Source organism: Juglans microcarpa x Juglans regia, chromosome 3S (genome assembly GCF_004785595.1).
Source record: "Juglans microcarpa x Juglans regia isolate MS1-56 chromosome 3S, Jm3101_v1.0, whole genome shotgun sequence".
Lineage (NCBI taxonomy): Eukaryota > Viridiplantae > Streptophyta > Magnoliopsida > Fagales > Juglandaceae > Juglans > Juglans microcarpa x Juglans regia.
Window position 1 is genome coordinate 13961454 of NC_054599.1, and position 21280 is coordinate 13982733.

Below are 21280 nucleotides of genomic sequence, written 5' to 3' on the forward strand. Positions count from 1 at the left end.
TCGAACCCAATCGGTCGAGTCTAGTTCACCTGTTTTTTCTTACACCCCCAGATACTATAGGTTTAATAGCATATTTTGCAGGTTACATGCATATATTTAATTTATTAATTTTTTACACTTTAAATTAGTGTTGAGCTGGGATAAAAATAATATTAGTAAAGGAGAAATATTTAAAATATTTTATCAAAATAATTACAAACTGATAAAATTCATAATGCTTTAAAATAAGTATAAGATATGTATAAATAAAGTCAAGAATTTCGCTTTTATAAAATCTATTTTTAATCCTAACGCTTGTGCAACTAAAAAGGTTTTTTTTAAACTTCTCAAATTTATTTTATTTTATCTAATCATTTTAATTTTTTCAAATTTTAAAAAAATTACTTTTAAATTTTAAATTTTAAATTCAACTCATCTTTATCTCTTGCGAATTTATGAAATCTCAGCGTTAACAAAAGACTTCTCCCGTTAAAAACTTTTTAAAATCAACCCAAAATATTTTCAAACTGCGGAAGAAACCCACCTCCCCTCTCCCACACACATATTCCGGAATAATTCATTGGATCTCTGATTCATAGTATCCATCTCTTCTTATCTGTTGAGCTCTCTCTCTCTCTCTCTCTCTTCTCTGGTTCTTTCATGGAAAGCAAGAACAACGTAGACAGCGGTGCCAAAGTTGGTTCCGAAGGTGCCAAGCCAAATCTTACCAACCATCATGAAGACCCTAATTATGTGCATGTTGAGGAACAAGAACAAGAACAAGAACAAGAAGTAGAGGTAGGCGGATCCGACATCGAGCAGGCTGCTCAGCCGCCGCGTCAGCCCCCTAGAACCCCCTTTACTAATCTAAGTCAGGTCGAGGCTGACCTCGCTCTCGCACGTACCCTTCAGGAACAGGTGCTTTTCTTGCCTCTATATTGTTTTGTTTTATTTTTCTGAATTTCACACTTTAGGGTTTCTTGTGCAATTGTGCTTAACGAAATGATTTTTCTTTTTTCTTTTTTCTTTTTTGGCGTAAAATAAAGTAGTTGGTTGTCTTGTAATTTGTAATGGCATTATTAAACTCTGATTTTGGAGCTGAACTTTTAGTATCGGTTAATTTGTTTGGGAGGCACAGGATAGGGATATTAAATTGAGACCAGTGCTGTCGGTTGGGGAATACAGGGCTTGGTATATGTTTTCTTAGTTGGTTTTCTTCATTTAAGAAATTAGATAATTGCTGAAGACGTAATAAATTATAGTCTACTCCTTTTTTTTTATTATTATGTACATCGGTTTCATGGTTTTCTTTTGGTGCCAACCAATCCCAACTTGGAGATGATTGGTGTTTGAATTTGTTGTCAATTTTTGGGTATGGTTGGAGGAATGGTATGTCAACACTTTGTGTTTTACTTTATTGAAAACGCAATCCAATTCTTGTTCTCGGACAGCCGGTGCCAATTTAAAAAAAAAAAAAAAAAAACCAATCCAATCCAGTTGTTTAACCCTAATGCAACTAATGCGCTCTCAGCACACAAATCTAGGGCTAATATCCTATCTCACAGTTAATTACTTGTCTCTCCAACCCCTAGGTGTTGGCTCGAGTGGTAAGGGTCTTGGTCTTGGGGGTATGCTCCCCCAGGTCTTAAGTTTTGAATCCTTGGGTAGCACAAACAATTTCTAGAGGCCATGTCTCACTGGTGAAAAGCCGGCGATTATTTGATCTGTGTGATGTGGGCGCATTATGCAGGTCCGGGGTTAAACTGGTAAAATAGATATTGTGTTTGCATGGTCGGGGTTCCTTATCATAAAAATGAAACTGACTTGTCTCTCCAATTTCTTACTGATCTGTGAGTAGTCTCAATAATTTTTGATGTTCTACTTGATGCTTGTGATTTCAATGGTGTTAATTTGCATTATGGACTAGGAAAGGGCATTCATGATGCTCCAAATGAACAATGAAGGGAGTGATTATGGAAGTTGGGAAGGTGGAAGCTATGCGTATGATGACGAGGACGATTTTGATGATCCCCATGAGGACACTGATGGGGACGATGAGGAGGGATACGATGGAACCAACCTTGATGATGATGAGGATGCTTTCGATGTGCATGCTCATGATGAGGCTGAAGAGGAAAACAACCCCAGTGTTGAATTCGATCCAGCTGTCTATTCAAGTGACGAGGCCTATGCAAGAGCCCTACAGGATGCTGAAGACATAGAAATGGCTGCTAGACTGTTTGTGCTTGCAGGGTTAAATGATAGTAAGTGTTCATGGCTATTCTAGTACTCTTGTTATATACTTCTTTCTGAAGTTCTTACTGTTTTGCAATGGTTAGGTCTTCTAATAACTGTCCACTATTGCAGGGGAAGCTGAGGACATAGAGGATCATGGTGGTTACTCTCAGGTATCTCTCTCTGACAATAGAAGTGGAAGAGGCAAGACTTTTTTAAAATACGCTGCAAGCACCGGTGTTGGTAAAAAGCATGCTATGTGCAAAGCAAAAAACATCGGGGACTGATTTTGCATTTAACACTTAAATATATATATATATATATATATTTTATGTCGGGGAATGTCTCCAAGGCAAGGCCCTTTGGACCCACCCCTGCAGAGTAAACTCCAATCTCGTGCACTGCACCCTCAGAAGTTTTCTTACACAGAACTGGTTAAATCGCTAGCTTTTCATCAAGGGGTATGGCCCCAAAGGATTGTTTGCACCCATGAAGTGTTGAACCTTAGATCTTGAAGGGAGTGATACCCCCAAGACCAAGGCCTTCATCACTTGGGCCAATCCCTTGGGGTTAACCCTTAAATAATTTATACGTAGTTAGAACTCTAAAGGATCAAGGAACCCTGACTTTTTTGTTGAATGTAGCAAGTTTAGATATGCTCTTCAAGTTCTTGCTATGCTAGTAGTTTTCATATTACAAGGTTGCAAATTATCTTTTTTCTTTAAGTCTCTATACATGCATTCAGTCATGCTTTTGATTTACTTCATTGTGTGTTTGCTCTAGGATATCCTATAGCTTAAATGTACCACTTTTTAATAGCAAAATTTGTTTGATATTGATGAGATGAGTGGCTTTTGAATTGTTTGAGATGATGAAATTCGTTGGATTTGCTTTAAGAAAAGGTCTTGTACACTATGTGAGGCCTCACTTTCTTTTATGGTTGATCTGAAAATTCACTCTAACCTTAGATTATCTGGCTATTTGTGATCTTTTGTTATTTTTTCTCATTGTAGTACAGATCAATTCTTTTGCCTCACTGTACTCTCTTCAGAGTTTTTTTTTTTTTAATTAATTTTAGAAGGTACCGTTTAGTTTTATCCATACTATGTTGAAATTAAGGTTTCAGTCCTGGTTTTCTGTGCCTTCTGTTAGTTAAAATAGTATGTTGGTGTTCATCTCTTTGCAATGAGACTGGTGCTCATGTCAACTTACCTACACTTTTGCAGGACCCGTGGGAGGAGGTTGACCCCGACGAGTTTTCCTATGAGGTAAACAGGGTTTTGATCCTACTGCCTTGGTGAACCTTTTTTTTCTTTCTTTTTTTTGCCCTGCCACCGGGCCCCGGGGGGTGTTCTTCTCTTGTTTCTTCGATTAACATATGATTTAATATTCAGGAATTGATTGCGCTTGGCGAAGTAGTTGGAACTGAGAGTAGAGGGCTTTCAGCTGATACAATTGCATCTTTGCCTTCAGTAAATTACAAATCAGGAAGCAGTCAGAATGGAAACAATGATTCGTACGCCCACTAAAAACCATTTTTAAAGGTTGTATAATATTTTTGCTGTGATTAATTTTTGTGCTCATGTTTCAGGTGTGTCATTTGTCGGTTGGACTATGAGGATGGTGAAACATTGACAGTGCTTTCTTGCAAACATTCTTACCATTCTGAATGCATAAGCGATTGGTTGAAAATAAACAAGGTATGTTCATGTACTTTGATATTTGTACTGCCCACGAAGACAATTATAGTTTTCAATGGACACTTCTGGGTAATCTCTTATTTTTAGTATTTATTCTCTTGAAAACCATAACTGCTTATTTTCTCTTTATGTGTGTGCATGTGTATATACATAGTATTTACAGAACTCGATTCACAGTTCTTGCTTGTACTTTATATTTGAAGCACTTTTTTAGATTTGCAAGTTGGCTGCTCCCTGCGTCTTTCTAGTTGTTTACCATTCAAAGGTTATCATTTCCACATGAAAATTATGTTTTCCAAGTCAAGGGAATATAAATATTTTTTAACATTAGTTATTGCTTGGAATATGCTGCTACTGCAGTGAGGTAATGAAAATGAAATCCTATGTGGTGGGGCTGCTGAAGATTTTGAACAAGAGTAATATTAGATACAGCCCTAGGGTGTGCAACCCTCCTACACTCATTTTGGAAAAAAAGTGGGGCCCACCATTAAAAAGTGAGTTTTTTCATGTGGGTCCCAGATTTACCCACTTTTTTCAAAGGGAGTACGTAGGGCTTGCACATCCTAAGACTGTAGAAATCATTTCCCTTTGAACAAAAGGCTAAAGAAGATTGGGATGCCATTGGAAATCACGGAGACGGAGCCATCAGCACTTTTTAACATGAAACAAATACACGCATCCAAGCCTTATGCTTGATTTCTCTTGGAGTAACCTATCTATTAACACATCGCTAAGTCCCACATTGAGTGAGTGAAGTATATAATAGATGCGAGTATGATAAAGGTGCATTCAGTACTACATCCCACATTGGTTCCTTACTAGGTGGAACTGGGTTTTATAATTATCCTAAGGAGCTCCAATTGTAACCTTGAAAATTCTTTTTGTAGTATTAGTCTGTTGTGGCTTTACACTTGTTGATATCACAGCAAAGATATAAGGCCTTAAAATTCCTAAAACTATCTCCAATTACATTGCAAATTAATGTGAACAGAGTAATAATCTGCTTGAAGGTCTCTCTATCTCTCTAATTTTTCTTCCATGTTTGCCCGCCCTGTGCACTTGAACAGAACAATAGTCTTGCTAACCTTCAAGTTTAAATTCAAGATTTGAAGAAAGTAAATAAGAAACCATATGTGGAAAAGAGGAAAAACAAAGTGCAACTAGTCATAAATTTCAAAAAACCAAGTCACCATTTAATGTTTGGATGTTGCATTGCTCTCAGTTAGTTATGTAAATCTTGGACTCTTTTGAACTTTGTATACAACAATTTAATTTGCTGCTTTTGGTTCCACATTATGCACAAGTTTTGCATCTGCCATGATGCATAACTAGAGATTGACTTTTAGTTTTGTTTTGTTTGTTTTTAACTCCTAAGTTAGTGAAATTTTCTGATCTACTTCTTGTGTATATCATATATACATTGAGCCAGTACAAAGTCAAGGCAGGACTGGCTGAAAGGAGAGCCTTCTGGCTACGTTTGCTGCATCCTGAAAACTAGGTGGCCTGCCATTCTTTTGTTGTATGGTATTTGGGGTCTTTATTCTGCAGTATGTCATCAATACGAAAAATTGCCTCATTGGAGGTAACATAGCCCACTCATCTAGTGCACTAGTATTGTTAGGTGTCATTAATCTCCTCGTAATTAAGCTAATACAGCATTTTCACATAGGAGTCTCACAGATGTGGGTTCAACATGGCCACACGTGAACTAGAGGGGTGTGGAAATAACAATTATGAGTGTCAAAATCATTTACCTTTCCCTTAACATAGAAGCTCCCCTCAGCAACTCAGGTTGCAATGGAATGTTTAATTGCCTCTTTGGCAGGTCAATGCTATTGGATGGATTTTCTAAATATGCCATGTTGGTTTATTTTTCTTTTGTATATCAACTGACATCCTTCCATGACTTATAGATGATTGTAAGGCCATATTCATCATGTGTGTGTGTCGAAATCATTTCCCTTACCCTTAACATAGAAGCTCACCCTGGCAACTCAGGTTGCAATGGAATGTTTAATTGCCTCGTCTTTGGCAGGTCGACGCTAATGGATGGATTTTCTAAATGTCATTTTGGTTTATTTTTCTTTTCTGTATCTACTGACATCCATCCATGACATATAGATGATTGTAAGGCCACCTTTATCATGTGTGTGTGTGAAGAATCTCTTGAAAATGATGGCATTGATTGGGAAAAGTAAAGTTTTGCAATAAGAAAATTTTTATAGTGTAATTGCTGAAAAGCAAAGTATTGCAATAAGAATAATTTTATAGTGTAATTGCTCCCGAAGTGGTACTTAACCTTAAGAAGGTATTGGAGGGTGAGGTTATGTGAGGTTGTGAATTCAACATCCAATGCTTACCAATTAAAAGAAGAAAATTCAGTTTATAGAATGTAGAGGCTATTTACTCCTTTGAGTTAATTTATTTTCCATTGAAGTACTCTTGATTCCTAATGCGTAGCACTATTCAGAACATGTGCTCTCTCTCTCTCTCTCTCTCTCTCTACCGTAATATTGAAGTTTTGTGCAATAAGTCTTGATATCTTAATATAATTTCGACTATCACTTCGATGTGGCCGAAATGAATGATCTAAGTGCAATAACTGTGTGTCTGCTACACCATGACTTGCTCTTTGAACACTTGCTATAAAAAAATAAAAATAAAAAGTTAGGAAGAAAAAAATTATGAATCTCCCTGTGATTGCAGGTCTGCCCTGTTTGCAATGCTGATGTTTCAATATCCGGCAACAGCTAGTGGAAGGCAAGAATATTAACAACAGTTGGCACACAGCTTTGGGTCATTGCTCTTGTTTCATACAGTTCTCTCGTGTACTGGAGGGAACACAAGTGTGCCTGGTTGTCTCCATGCTTAATGAGAATAGTTTTATATATTTATCAGATCTGGCCTCTCTTTGGTGAATTGAAAAGCATGGTAGCCGAGATTTTTACTATTTTTTCATTTTTATTGAATCTTTAAGATTACCTCTGATTGAAGATGGCTTAGTTATACAAATGGGTAAACTGTTTGCATTTCTTGTGGCTTTTACGCTTCCACCAACTCGTACTAACTTCACTCAAAGTTTGGTTTGTTTAGTAAATTAATTAAGTTTAAATCAAAGTCTAGGCAAACTTGTACAAATTTGACTTGAGTTGGTAAATTTAAGTTCATATAGATTTGTACAATTTCATATATATTTTTTAATTTTTTATAATACTATTCTAGCTTTAAAATTAGAACTTAGGTATGTACAATGATTTGATGGATGCCATTTGAATTCTTTGTATATAAGACCCGAATGTATACATGCATGAAAGTATATATAAGCTATATTATTTAAAAGTTGTCTAATAAAATTTGAAGATAAAGTTATAAGATATATTATTTATTTATTAATATAAAGTTACATATGGTTGATTATAATAGTTATCAATTTAAGAGCATTAGCATTGGTTTTGTTAATTACTTGAGCAAAGTTTTACTTTTTGGCAACCTATTCATTGGGCTATAATTGAGTCGATCCGAGTTGGTCATTGGCTCGTTGAGCTAGGCTCGACTCAAAAACTTCGAGCTTGAGTTAGAGATTTTTATTTAATCTTTGTTTAAGTTTGGCTCAGTAAACTAAATTCTCAACTAGACTTCAAACTCAACTAAAAAGCAAGCTAGAAACAAGTTTAAGCTCGGCTCGAATTGTTTATTTATTTATTTATTTTTTAATATGATTTAATAATTAATAAATTAGATAAATACAAAATAAAAAATTTAATATTGAATTTATACCAAAGTTTTAAATACCGTTTTAGTTAAAGCATTAGAATGAAATATTTTGGTACCAATACTATTTTGGGTACAGTTTCAGGATAGTCTATATATAATAAATAAATTATATATATAAATTATATTTTAAAATAATATCAATGCAAGTCTTAAAAAGTTAAAACACATTTATTAAATTTACTAATATTTCTAAGTTCTTAATCTAACTATTTAAAAAAATAATTTCTCATCTTCATCATGAAAATGGAAGTAGGATTTGATTTTCAGTCTTTGAGAAAAGGAAATTAAAAAAAGTTATAAAATAGTCTTAAGATGAATTAGAGTGAAAATTATGAAAAAGTCAAACTTTTTACATTAATTACAAAAAAAAAAAAAAATTCGACTGGTACATTGAAACTGGCCAATACATAAAAAATTGGCCGGTATTTACCGAAACTCACAAGTACAATTGGTATTTGATGCGGTATGAAATACATACATTTCTTGTATCGGTCACTATCCCGATACGGTAAATACCGGTCGTACCAGTCAATATGGTACAAAATTTAAAATATTGATTTGTACAACTAACAAGTAGAACTTTTTTTGAATTATAAGATTTTAAAATATATATGTATATATTTATCAATATATGAATGAATTTTAATCGAGTCAAGCTAACGAGTCAACTCAAATATATAAGAGCGGGCCTTAATGAGAGTATTAGTCGAGTCAAGTCGAGTTTAGTTGTGTATGTATCACTCAATAATCGAACTGGTATCTACTTTCATGAGCAAGCTCTTTTTTTCACAAGTCGATTTCGATTTAAGTTTAACCGTGCGAATATCGAGCGGATTATTGAACATATCGATTCATTTACAGCCCTACCTATTCAAAAGTTAGAATCCCATAATGGATTACCCATCTTATTCTATATAATAATTTTTTTTTAAAAAAAAAAAAAATCTACTTTTTAAATACATATTTCTTATTTATTCTGTTAAATACTTTTTAGTCTTCAATTTTATAGTTTTCGACAACCTACAAATCATATATATAAACCTAAAAATTTAGTGAAAATGTTACTGTTTGGCTAGAGAGAAAAAAAATAGCATAAAAAATTTAGATGGTTAAGTTATTGTTTATTTACATATATGAGCAACTACTGTAACTTATAGCCCAGTTTGGATTCACAACCCATCTCAACTCATCTCAACTCATCTCACTATTATTCACTACTATTCATAAACTCTAACTCACAAATCTCACTACTATTCATAACTCATCTCAACTCATCCTCGAATCCAAATGAGGCTGATTCTTACTTATATTTGATTATTTCAATGTTGACCAATTTTTCTACATCTTAGATAAATTTTAGATAGCACAGGCATATAGATAATTCAATACCAGTACTCTAAAAAATTGATGTAACTACATGCAATATAGACATAATATTTTCTAAAAACTAATAATTTAAAAGGTATAAATCATTAAGAAATTCGTCAAATTAAATAAAAATTGATAGATACACCATAAAGCAAAAATATCTGATTAAAAAACACTTGAGACTAAACGGCAGTATACACACTATATAAAAACGATAATTCAGAAATAAATAAAACACAAGTTAGGTTATAATGAGGATGAGGGCCACCCTTTTTCTAAATCTGGAGAAGAGGTGCCGAGAAAGGGTGCCTGAGTAGCGTTGGACTCATTAAATTTATTTTTAAAATTTAATAAAAAGTACATATTTTTTATAATGTAAAACCTTTCTATCTATAATCTTACATTGAATTAGCCATTAGATTCATCAAAATAATAATATAATATTATTTTTTTAATAATAATATTTTTAATTTTTTCTTTCATATCTTACGATTACAAGTAATAATTTAATTTGATACTTAAATTATTTTTTACCAATTAATTTTTTTCTTCAAACAAATTATCCAATAAATAAATTTGTATAGGAAGATCCTCAAATGCCTATAGCAACAACTATGAAGACTCTCAAAACTTATCTCCAAAAGCCGCTGAACCAATCTTCAATACTGCCTCATTAATCAGAAACTTGAAAATCCCAATCCAAAGTTCAAACCACCCAACATTTCATCAAAGCTCATATTATCTAAAAACCTTCAAATAACTAGATCACATGCAAAATACACTCTACATATATTTCAAAATACTTCAAAGACAAGAGAATAATGGATAGAAATCTTTACTGGATTTTTCTTATAAGTATAAATCCACGATATATTTCGTGCTAAAGCATATGTAGGCATGTATGGAGCAGAGCTATTTCACCAGATAATTTATATAACCCAGAACCTATTGAAAGGACTAAAAAAAAATAGAAAATCATTACATTCAGAATTTAAAATCCCTTGAAACGCACACCAGAAACCATGAACCTTCCAAAAAATTCGCAGTATTAAGAGCCAAAACATTTTCAGACGATCCATAGACAGTGAATCCCCTTAACCATGCTCATTCTCAGAAGAAAAGGTGATGAATCCATTGCATGCAAAAGGAAAGGGCATAGCTCTAGCCTTCAATGACCAATTCCTTTGAAACCCTAAACCCACTACTAAGTGCTTCCTAGGAATCGGAAAGAAAGGGAGAGGAAGAAAGAATGGGAGAGGAGAGGAAGAAAGGAAAAAGATTTGGGGATTTCGTGGGGTAGAGGAAGAAAGCAGAGAAAAGAAAGGGAAGAAAAGAAATTGCGTGCGAAATGATTTTGGTAATAAAATAATCCGATAGACATTCAACAGTAGTTCTTCAAATTTGAAGATGAATGAGAATCTTCTGTAGCTCAAAGCTTCACATTTGAGTATAAGATTAATCCAATACCAAGATTTTAAAGTGAAATTCATCAAATTTTAAAGATTGAACTCATTTGATTAGTCCAATACTAATGCTTAGCAAAGACAACAGTATAAAAAAAAAAAATTATGATTATATCCTTTCATTTATTATTATTTTTTTATTTTTTTTTTGTGGTCAAAGATTTTGTCACACTTAAAAGGAATATTAAAAAAAAAAAGTGTATGGACTCACAAATTCTTTTTTACATCTATATATAAATAAATTGAAAACTAGTTTCAATCCCTAAATAAACTTAATAAAGTTGCTAACTAATAATTCTAAAATATTACAAAGTAGTTTAAAACTATTACAAATAGTTTGAATAACTTAAGTATAACAATACATCACACAAATCCATTTGACAAATTAGTCCCTCCAACTCCGCCGACAAATACCTTTCTAAGTCCGATTGACTATCTAAACTCTTCATTGTAAAGACAAAAAATTATACTTATCTATGTTCGATACTATATAACTATAGGCAGGGGAAGCAATGCTGGTAGGTAGCCCTTGCCTCAGCGAGTGTATGTCTAGTTGAAGACCCTACCATGGTATGTGCCAATAAGACCACCCAAAACCTTTGTGGCACTAGTGGTATACAAAAGTCATGGGTGAACATTGGTCCGATGCTTTGGGCGAAACCAATTCCCAAGGTGTGATGGGCGGTGTATACAAAACACTCATAACTAAAATAGAAAAAATAAAAATAAAAAGATAAGCAAATAAGGTTTCTAACTTGAGAGATAAATATTAACCCGACCCAAATAAGTTAATAAGTTATAAAGTTAGAATATTAGAATCACCAAAAAGATTTGGCGGATATTAAAAAGAATAGTTCATAGGTATCTCCAAACCTCATAGTCCATTTATGCTTTTTCGACTTACTGGCTTCAGTAGGAGGTGAGGTAGTGGACGGTAGAACCTCGAAATTAACCCCCTGAATGAGGCGAACTCATCGTACAACCTATTGAGGGTGTCCTTAACCCTTAACATAAGTTGATCCCCCCATACACCATTCCATCAATATAGTACAACAAGTCAAGAACAATAGCAACATATAGTAAAATATTGATCTTATTCAAATCTCTCTAATATTTCTCATACTCGAGTCTCATGTTCAATGCCATAATACACAAAGTATGATCGACACTTTTACATATTTCATCCAATTGCTCTTTTACTTGATAAACTTATTGACATTATTCATTTGATGTAACATACAAAGAACAAGAAATGGTGCATGAACATCATAAAGGAGCCTTGTGAATGCAACAAAGACTGACATTTTCCCAATTCACATCTTTAGATTGCCCCGATCTCTGTTCTTCCTCATCAAAATGAAGGACATACAGTTCAAATTAAACAAAAGTTAAGAATTTTCCCAATAGTGTCACCTCTAAGAGAATTTCTTGCAAATATAGGGTTTCTAAGAGCATCTTCATTGGATTATGCAAATGCAAATCTAATGAGAAGTTTGGCTAATAGAGCAACAAAATTGTCTACATTGGATTATGCAACTTCAAAAGAAGATGGCTTTTTGCTACAATGATTTGGGGTTGGGGCTCATATTTTTTTTTACTGTAGCTAGACAAAGTGAATGAAAAATACTTTTTCTCTCCCTCAATTCTCCATTTCCCGAACTCTTCTCTCCCATGGTATTTCCCTACCATTTCTCCCTCAATCATTTCTTCCTTTTTGCTATGGTTTCTTCCTTTATGCCTTTTCGATCCCCTCATGTGTCTTGTGAAATCCTTTTTTTTTTCAATCCCCTCCTAGACTTAGCTTTGTCCAACACCGTCTATTTCTTTGCAACAACTTCTGTTCATCACCGTAGTAGCAGTTCGTCGTAGCAGCAGCAGTCCGTCACAGCAGCATTAGTTGCTTCAACACCAGCACCTCCTGTTGTGAGTTTCGAAAAATAGGTAAGTATGTTTGAAATTTGTTTTACTGTAATGCTGATTTAGAAATGGTGTGATGATGTTATTGTGGATTTAGGCTCTAGGGTTTTGTTATTAGGGATTTTATTGTAAGATAGAGTGGCAAAAGAAATCCATATTGTTATTAGGGATTTTCTTGCATCCGTATTGTTCTTGCAAGATAAATGCACATATAGAGTTTTGTTCTCACTACTGTAAAACATGTACAGAAATCCATCATCGTCCTTGTAAGATTCATATATGGAGTCCATATGATTGGCTGTAGATGAAAGCATCTGTGAATGCTTTCAAAATCGTAATGTGATTGAAATCAATCCAAAAGCTGTACAGGGTCATCCAGGTGCAAGCATCTGTGAATGCTTTCAAAGTCGTAGCTCACATTGAATATTACAATGCAATATTTAGGGATGTAATAGAACCATAAATTAGATGTACGTAAACAACCTCCAAGTACGTAAAATATTGCTTGCTAATCTTATGGTGTAAACAGCCTCTGCACTTGATTATTGATGTGTGGGAGTAGGAAGTATAAAAATATTGTGATGTCTCTAAATTTGATTTGAACACTCTTGGATTAGTAAAATAGCTTGCACATGGGCATAATTAATATATCTTGATTTTGAATTGAAAACAATCTGGATTAAAGGAAAAATGTTTTAGAAGTGCATCAATTTGAATTGAAGGAAGCAGGTTTGGATTAAAGGAAAAGATTTTGAATTGAGTTTGGTTGTCTCCTCTGTGCAAGTTTTTGGAGTAAGCCCCAATTCTCTAGCATGTGTTTTTATTTTATTTTTGATAAGTTAGCGTGAGTTTTTGCGGAAATTTTGATTATAAAAGAAGATTATTTCATATGCCCCTACTATCATTTGATCACCTCATATGCCTCTACTGCCATTTGAGCAGCCCAACAGTTCACTAGTAGAAAGATTTCAAAGTGTGTACAATGTAGCTAGGTACATAATTAGCTTCAACGAGCGAGAACACTATTGCTATTAAACAAAACAATCATACTTTTTTGTTATTATCAAAAGAGGCAGAAGAAAAGAGTAAAGAAGAAATCAAACCAGCATGGAAGAGAAAGGATGTAGAAAGAGCAAATTAAAAGTTAATATATCATACATTCATACATACTCTACTATTTACACTTAATTAAAATAATTAGGTAATTTTATTTTTTTAAATACTTAAGTTGCAAGCAAGCATGAATAATTTATGTACAATAAAATTATTTGATATTCATTAACATTGGCTCAAGTGCGGTGTCGAGCGTGGCTCGAATGAACACTGGGGTTTATGTCTGGCTCGAGTCCACTGTCGCGCAAGACTCGAGTGAACTCACGGGTTGAGCTTTGCTCAAGCCCACTGTCGAGCGCACCTCCAGCGAACTCACGGTTAGAGTCTTGCTCGAGCGCTAGGTCGAGCGACAGTCGAGCGAACTCACTGTTTCTCAATTGTTTAGGTCCAAAACCAGTCTCCACTTTAACAACTAATAATTATATATACTAAAGGGTAAAGCCTAAGTTAGTAAGTAATAACTATCAACATCATAAATATAATTATAGCAAAATATTTTTTAATGAGTTAGTTACATGATCCACATTAATAATTCACTTAATTTTAATTTAGTAATTTAAATAATTTTTTTATTAATTTATTTGAAAAAAAATGATGAAAAAGTTTTTTTAGTAATTTTTAAATTTCTACTTCAAAATCTAATTTATTTTGGTGTTGTTTAAATTTCTACTTCAGAATCTTAATTATTTTGGTGTTGTTTAAAATTTATATTCAAGTTTTATGATGAACTTTAAATTATTCAAGAATGGAACATTCATTTGATGCAGATCCCTTTTCCACCACTCTCTTGCAAAGTGGTGGACAAGGAGAATGTAGCACCCCACTCAATAGTATACATGATAATGTGGTGGTCCAACTATCACAAGCTGAAGGTGAACAAAGGCCACACACTAAAAAATCTCAACAAGGTATGTCTTTCACCACAGAAGAGAATAATCTCCTTGTTTCAGTTTGGCTAAACATTAACCTTGCTGCTGCTATACAGAGGACTGACCAAAAATCCACACAAATGTGGGAAAGAATTTATAAATACTATAATGAGCACAAAAAAACCAAACACTCCTGAACGTTCGATTGCACCATTAACCAATCGATGACAATCCATCCAAAAATGAACAAATAAGTTTTGTGCTGCTCTAGCACAAGTAAAGTCTTTGCATCCGAGTGGTACCACAAAACTCGATAAGGTATTAATTTTTTTTCTCCTTTAATTTTTTTTATATGCTTGGGCTTATTTTCATACTAACTTTATCATTTTGTTTATTTAAGATTGAGAATGTGAAAATTATGTACAAAGAGGTTGAGAATGCAAGTTTTACCATGGAGCATTGTTAGTGTCTATTGAGACATTAACCAAAATGGCAACAACATCAATCAACATTGTCAACGAAGAGGAAACCACCTGGAAAACATCCAGCCAGTGCTAGATTAACTCCAGACGAAGATGATATTTTGGATGACAACGTCGAGGTCATCCATGAGAGACCTGCAGGCGAGAAGGCTGAGAAAGAAAATGAAAGAAAAAGGAAGTCTAAAGAAGTATCAGATGCTGAATTTAACCATGTCTTAGCTCACATGACAAATGACAGAAATATATCCATGGTGGAGAGAAGAGAAGCAATCAGCAAGGCAGAGCGGGGTAGAAGTGAACACCTTGCACTTGAGAATAAGAAGTTTGAAGCTAAAATAATGTAGTTAAATCTTGCTGGCATTAATGCAAAGCAGCAAGTTTATTTCCAACATCTATAGGATGAAATTTACTAAACTTTAATAAATAAGTCTGCAATCACAACACCATATGAGGACCCATCCACACCTTTTGGAGGTGTGCAAGTATTTGTCTAACCTATTTCAATGTTGTAGTTAATAATAGTATATGTTTAATGTATACTTTGTCTGATTTTAATGGTCGTCCAGGCACATGTGATAGAAATACATGTGGCTGGACAGCAACTATGTGACCATATGTACTTACCCCATTTTTAGTTTTGTGATGGGCAGATTTTTGTGATGGGTTGATTTTTATGATGGGGTGAATGTCCCATGAATGTTTGTACACGAGTTCCCAATTACTTGAATAGATTTGAAATTGTGGAATGTCTCAGAATTGGTGTAGGTTAATTTTTGTGATGGGTTGAAATGTGGAATGTTGGATGTATCATGAATGTTTGTAAACAATTTCCAATTATTCAAGTTATGATGTATACTCATTTATTAATTTCTTCACTTTATTCAAGTCTTCTATTGAATAATATTAATATTTCCATGTAACTCTTAATTTAGAAAAAAAAATTAATAGAAAAAAATTACTAAATTGAAAATATTTTATTATTATTTTGATTAATAGATAAATAATCTAATGTAAGAATATGTTTTGAGTGGAATAGCCAAATGTAAAATCATGTGATATTATGTGAATTTTTCATTTGCATTTGCATAATCCAATGAAGATGTTCTAACATCACAAGGTTTCAAGATACTTATAGTTGAGAGTGGAAAGAGGAAGATGACACTTCGTTAGGGTAGAGGAATTTTGTAATGAAAATAATAGCTAAAATACTTTGGAGATTCAAGGAGCCAACACCTTCCAAAGATTGACTTGAAGAACAATTGAAAACTTACTTCATTCTGATAATGCATAACGTTAAATACAGACCCAATAACTACACATTTCAAATGACCACATTGATAAAAAAATAATTGAATGAACCTAGTCAACACTATGAAGCCCAAACCACTACTAAGTAATAAGATAACCCACTACTGAATAACCAAACTGACCCTAACAATTAATAAAAAGACATCCTACATATATATCATAATCCCTTGCCCTAATTCCCTTCAGACACCAACCCTAACTTCTCGCCACACCTAACACACTCCCATTCTTCTGAAGATCTTGTCTACAAGATTTGGGTATCGCCACTTCATTACCATGAGATCCTCCCATGTATCCTCTTCTGCCATTGATCCTTTGCACTGAACTAGTACTTCTACTCCTGCTTGTCGCCCCTTCTTCAATAGCCTCTGCTAAAGAACACTATCTGGTTCAGGATCTAAGGTTCCTTCAGGGGTTACTTGAGGAAGTTGAGAGTTAGGCTGAATCTTGGCTCCAAGCTTCTTCTTGAGGCAAGAGACATAAAAGGTGGGGTAGATCTAAGATTCTTTGGGGAGAACTTGAAATGGCCCATAATAGTGCGGCAACAACTTAATGTTGTGATGAGTGGCCAATGACATCTGCCGGTAAGGCCTCAGCCTCAAATAAACCCAATCTCCTTCTTGAAACTCCCTTTTTGTCCTCTTTAAATCTGCGTAATGCTTCATCTTGTTTCTGGCTTCATGCAAGTTTTCTTGAACCAAGGCTACTATGAAGTCTGGTTTCTTCAGCCTCCATAGCTTGCACACGGGTAAACCCTGGTTCATAGGATAACAACCTTGATGAAGGTTGTTCGTAGACAGTGTCAAAGGGTGAGATCTATGTTGAACTATGCTTGGATATATTATAAACATATTCGGCCAATGATAACTATCTTGTCCAATCTTTGGGCCTGTCACTAGAGAAACACCTTAAGTAACACTCAAGGCTTTTGTTAGTTACCTTTGTTTGTCTATCCGTCTGCAGATGATAATCATAACTCATTAAGAGATCTGTTCCACAAATTCGAAATAGCTTTTTCCAAAATTGACTAGTGAAAATGGGATCTCTGTCACTTACTATTGTCTAAGGTATTCCATGTAGCTTGAAAACATTATCTATAAATAACCTTGCCACTAATAAGGCTTTGTATAAGTGAGTGAGGGATATGAAATGGGCATACTTGCTCAACCTATCCACCACTACCATTACCACAGTTCGTCTCCATGATGCTAGTAACCCTTCTACAAAATTCATACTAATATCTACCCAATTTTGCTCTGGTACTAGAAGAGGTTGAAGCAACCCTGCTAGGTGGAGGGTTTCAACTTTGTTCCTTTGGCATGTATCATATTTTCTGATGAAGCTTCTTACATCACTGCGCATACTAGGCCAATAAAATTCTCTTTTTATTCTAGCATGTGTTTTGTGTACTCCCGTGTGACCCCCTAATGGACTGCTGTGGAATTGCTATAGGATCTGTTGTTGGAAGGGTACCAAGGTTCCAAGATGTAGCCTTCCCTTGTAAAAGAGTAGCTCATTTCTGAATTGGTACTAAGAAGGATCTAGGGTTCCCTGATGGTAGGAGCTAACTAGCTTCTGCAACAGGGGATCTTGGGGGTAATATTTTCTTAACTCTTCCATCCACTTAGCTTGTATCATACTGATTGCATGAACTGTCTTGTTTTTCGAATTGGGTTAGTTATTGATGGAAAGGTTGGATGGGTTTCTATTTTGGTGGTTGTTGGGAGGTGGGAAAATTGGTTTTCCTGGTGGTTGGGTTACGTTTTCTGAAGTAGGGAGTTAAGATAATGCATCCGCGACTAGGTTGGTTCTACCACTTTTGTACTCCACTGTAAACTCATACCCCATTAGTTTAGATACCCACTTTTGCCGAGTTAGAGTTCCCACTCTCTGTTCCAACAAATGTTTCAAAGCTTTCTGATCAGTGCGAACCTTAAAGGACTGACCCAAGATGTAGTGCCTCCACTTCCTCACTGTCATTACCAATGCAAGTAGTTCTTTCTCATAGGTGGATAGCATTAGACTTTTACCTTTTAAGGCTAGGCTAAGGTAGGCAATGGTCTCCCTTCCTACATCAAAACTGCTCCCAACCTATTCCTTGATGCATCACACTCTATTATAAAACTTTTAAAGAAATCTGGTAATCTTAGGACTGGGAGTTTTACCATAGCCTCCTAGAGTTTCTCAAAAGCTCCTTGAGCCTTTTCTGTCCATAAGAAATAATTCTTCTTTAGTAGTGCTTTAAGTGGAGCTACAATGGCTCTATAATTCTGCACAAACCTCCTGTAGTAACCTGTCAATCCAAGAAATCCTCATAATGCCTTATGATTCTTTGGTACATGCCAATTTTGCATAGAAATAATATTTTGTGGGTCAGCTCTAACCCTTTCTTTAGATATATGATGCCCCAACTACTTTACTTCCCTGTTGCCAAATACACTTAGATGCCTTTGCAAAAAACGGGCGAGATTGTAAAATCTGCAAAACCATCCTCAAGTGCCATGAGTGTTCTTGTAATGACTTGCTATAAATTAGTATATCATCGAAGAAAACCAATACAAATCTCCTTAGATATGGTCTGAACACCTTGTTCATTAAACCATGAAAGGTTGAGGGGGCGTTGGTCAAGCCAAAGGCATGACCAAGAATTCATAGTAACTCTCATGGGTCCTGAAAGCTGTTTTTGGGATATCCTCAGGATTCATCCTGATTTCATGGTACCCAAAACGTAGATCTAGTCTGGAAAAAATGAGTGCCCCAAGGAGTTCATCAATATTTGGAATGAGATATTTATCTTTCAGCGTATCCTTGTTGAGAGCTCGATTGTCCACACATATATGCTAGCTCCCATCTACCTTTTTCACAAGTAACACTAGGGAGGAATATGGGCTTTGACTGCTATGAATGATGCCACTTTTGAGCATCTCTGCTACCAACCTTTCAATCTCTTCCTTCTGGTAATATGGATACCTATAAGGTCTTAAACAAGTGGGCTATGCTCCTATATTTTATGGTCATGGCCTCGAGGTGGAGGTAGACCATTAGGTTCAGCAAACACAGGTTTGAATTCTTCCAATGATGCTTGTGTCTCCTGTGGAACTTCTACCTTGAAACCCTCTCGGATCTCCTCTACCAATTATAACCATATTCTTTTTGTTGAGCCTTTCTTGAAGCCCTTAATGTGCTCCTCTTACTCTACCAGTTTGGATGGCCTTTGGACCCCTTGCAGTGTAATTTTAGCCTCCATAAAGGTAAACTTCATGTTGTGGTGTGAACGACTTTAGCTAACTGAGCATGGTGAGTACCTTCAACCATGGTGCAAGAACGTGGCTCTGAGACCACTATTAGGGTAGATGAATTTTGTAATGAAAATAATAGGTAGAATACTTTGGCAATATAAGGAGCCAATACCCTCCAAAGACTGACTTGAAGAACAACTGAAAACTTACTTCATTCTAATAATGCATAACGTTAAATACAGACCCAATAACTACACGTTTCAAATGGCCAACGTGGCCCACGATCAAATAATAATTGAATGAGACCTAGTCAACACTACGGAGCCCAACCCACCACTAACAAAAAAGATAACCCACTATTAAATACAAAGACCAAAGTAGCCCTATCAATTAATAAAAAGACATCCTACATATATATCATAATTCCTTACCCTTATTCCCTTCATACATCAACCCTAACTTCTCGCCGCACCTAACACACTTGAGAGAGCAGCCTATGGAGACAGGGATGGCAACGTGAGAAAGCAACAAAGACAAGGCATTAGCTTAAGAGAGAACAAGGGAGACGGAAGGAGGGTAGGAAAATCGCCAAAGAGGGGTTAGGTTATACGGTGGCAAAACAATGTCGAAGTTTTTTAGAGTAATGCTATATACCATATTTCCATCCCATTATGTCAAATGTGGCACTTTTATCACTCTTGAATGATATTTTATTTTCTTAAATAATAAATATAAAAATTGATGGGCAATACCACCTCATCAAAGTGGGATGTGAGCGTGGTGTATAGATATTTTTCAGTTTTTTAACATCCTAAATGACATCATTATATATATATACACATAAATTTTTTTAAAATATAATATAAAATATTATATATATATATATATACACACACACACATAAGTACAAATATGTGGGCTTAAGGGGATGGGGTGTAAGATCCACACCTGGGCTCCGCCTACATATTATTAGTTTTTTGCTTCAAGAGCCACCCACCTGCCCCCTGATGCAGGTGGGCACCTCGCCCATTTGATGCGAGGGTCAGGCATTTGGCAGGTTGTTGCCTACCTCTAACCAGAACTAATAGCAATGTATTGGATTTGACTATTTCAAAGTATTTGATGCAGCTTTTCATGCACGTATCCTCCATATCATCTAATGGAGTGGCGTGTGACCTCCATGTGCTAGCATATGAACAAATAAGTGCATCATGAACATTTGCTCCAACAACAGAACCTATAGATTGGTAGACCATTCGCTTCAATTTTCATTTCAGTGCAAGTGTCATGCCCTGAGATTTCTATATTTATTATAATAATATGATTGTCACACCATGAAATTGTCAAGTTAACCTGCTTCTAAGCTACTAGTGACATTTGATGGCATGTGGAGCTCATGGTCTTGCTTTCTGAAACCTAAGGCACCGCTTGTGAGTGTGCATGATAAATGTATTGTTCTTGAGTTATCCCATTTAGTAGACTTTGTAAGGGCTCTCTAATGATATATGAAAATGTGTGATATGATGCTCTAAAGGCAATAATTTGAGACTAGGGCTGTAATTGAGCCGAGTTCGAGCGAGTAGTGTCCAGTCAAATTCGAGTCAATTGTTGAAAAAAATAAGCTCAAGAACAACTCAAAGAAAATGATTGAGCTAACAAATATATTCCTTTAAATTGAATCTGGCAATAAAACCATGAAAAATGCATGTGTGGAGACTATGAGGATTTACAACATTCTCAAGTCTTCTCATAATTTCATTCTTAAATATCAGTCAAAAACAAAAAAACTTTTCAATTTCAAGTTTTCAACTTTTTTTTTCTAATCATTACCTA

At 35.0% G+C, this 21280-nt stretch overlaps 1 protein-coding gene across 2 annotated transcripts; it reads left to right on the top strand.

The window, feature by feature from the left end:
• Positions 1-453: 453 nt before the first annotated feature.
• Positions 454-6945, top strand: LOC121257599 (E3 ubiquitin ligase BIG BROTHER-related-like). 2 transcript variants are annotated; one of them, XM_041158679.1, is made up of 7 exons: positions 454-897; positions 1907-2243; positions 2347-2387; positions 3441-3482; positions 3609-3730; positions 3806-3914; positions 5344-6580. In XM_041158679.1, the coding sequence occupies exons 1-7, from the start codon at positions 640-642 to the stop codon at positions 5410-5412; spliced, it is 978 nt and encodes a 325-aa protein (XP_041014613.1). In that variant the 5' UTR covers positions 454-639; the 3' UTR covers positions 5413-6580. The 2 variants fall into 2 exon arrangements, with proteins under 2 accessions (XP_041014613.1, XP_041014614.1); XM_041158680.1 differs by lacking the exon at positions 5344-6580 and adding an exon at positions 6621-6945 and having other exon boundaries at positions 457-897.
• The last annotated feature ends 14335 nt before the right edge of the window (positions 6946-21280 follow it).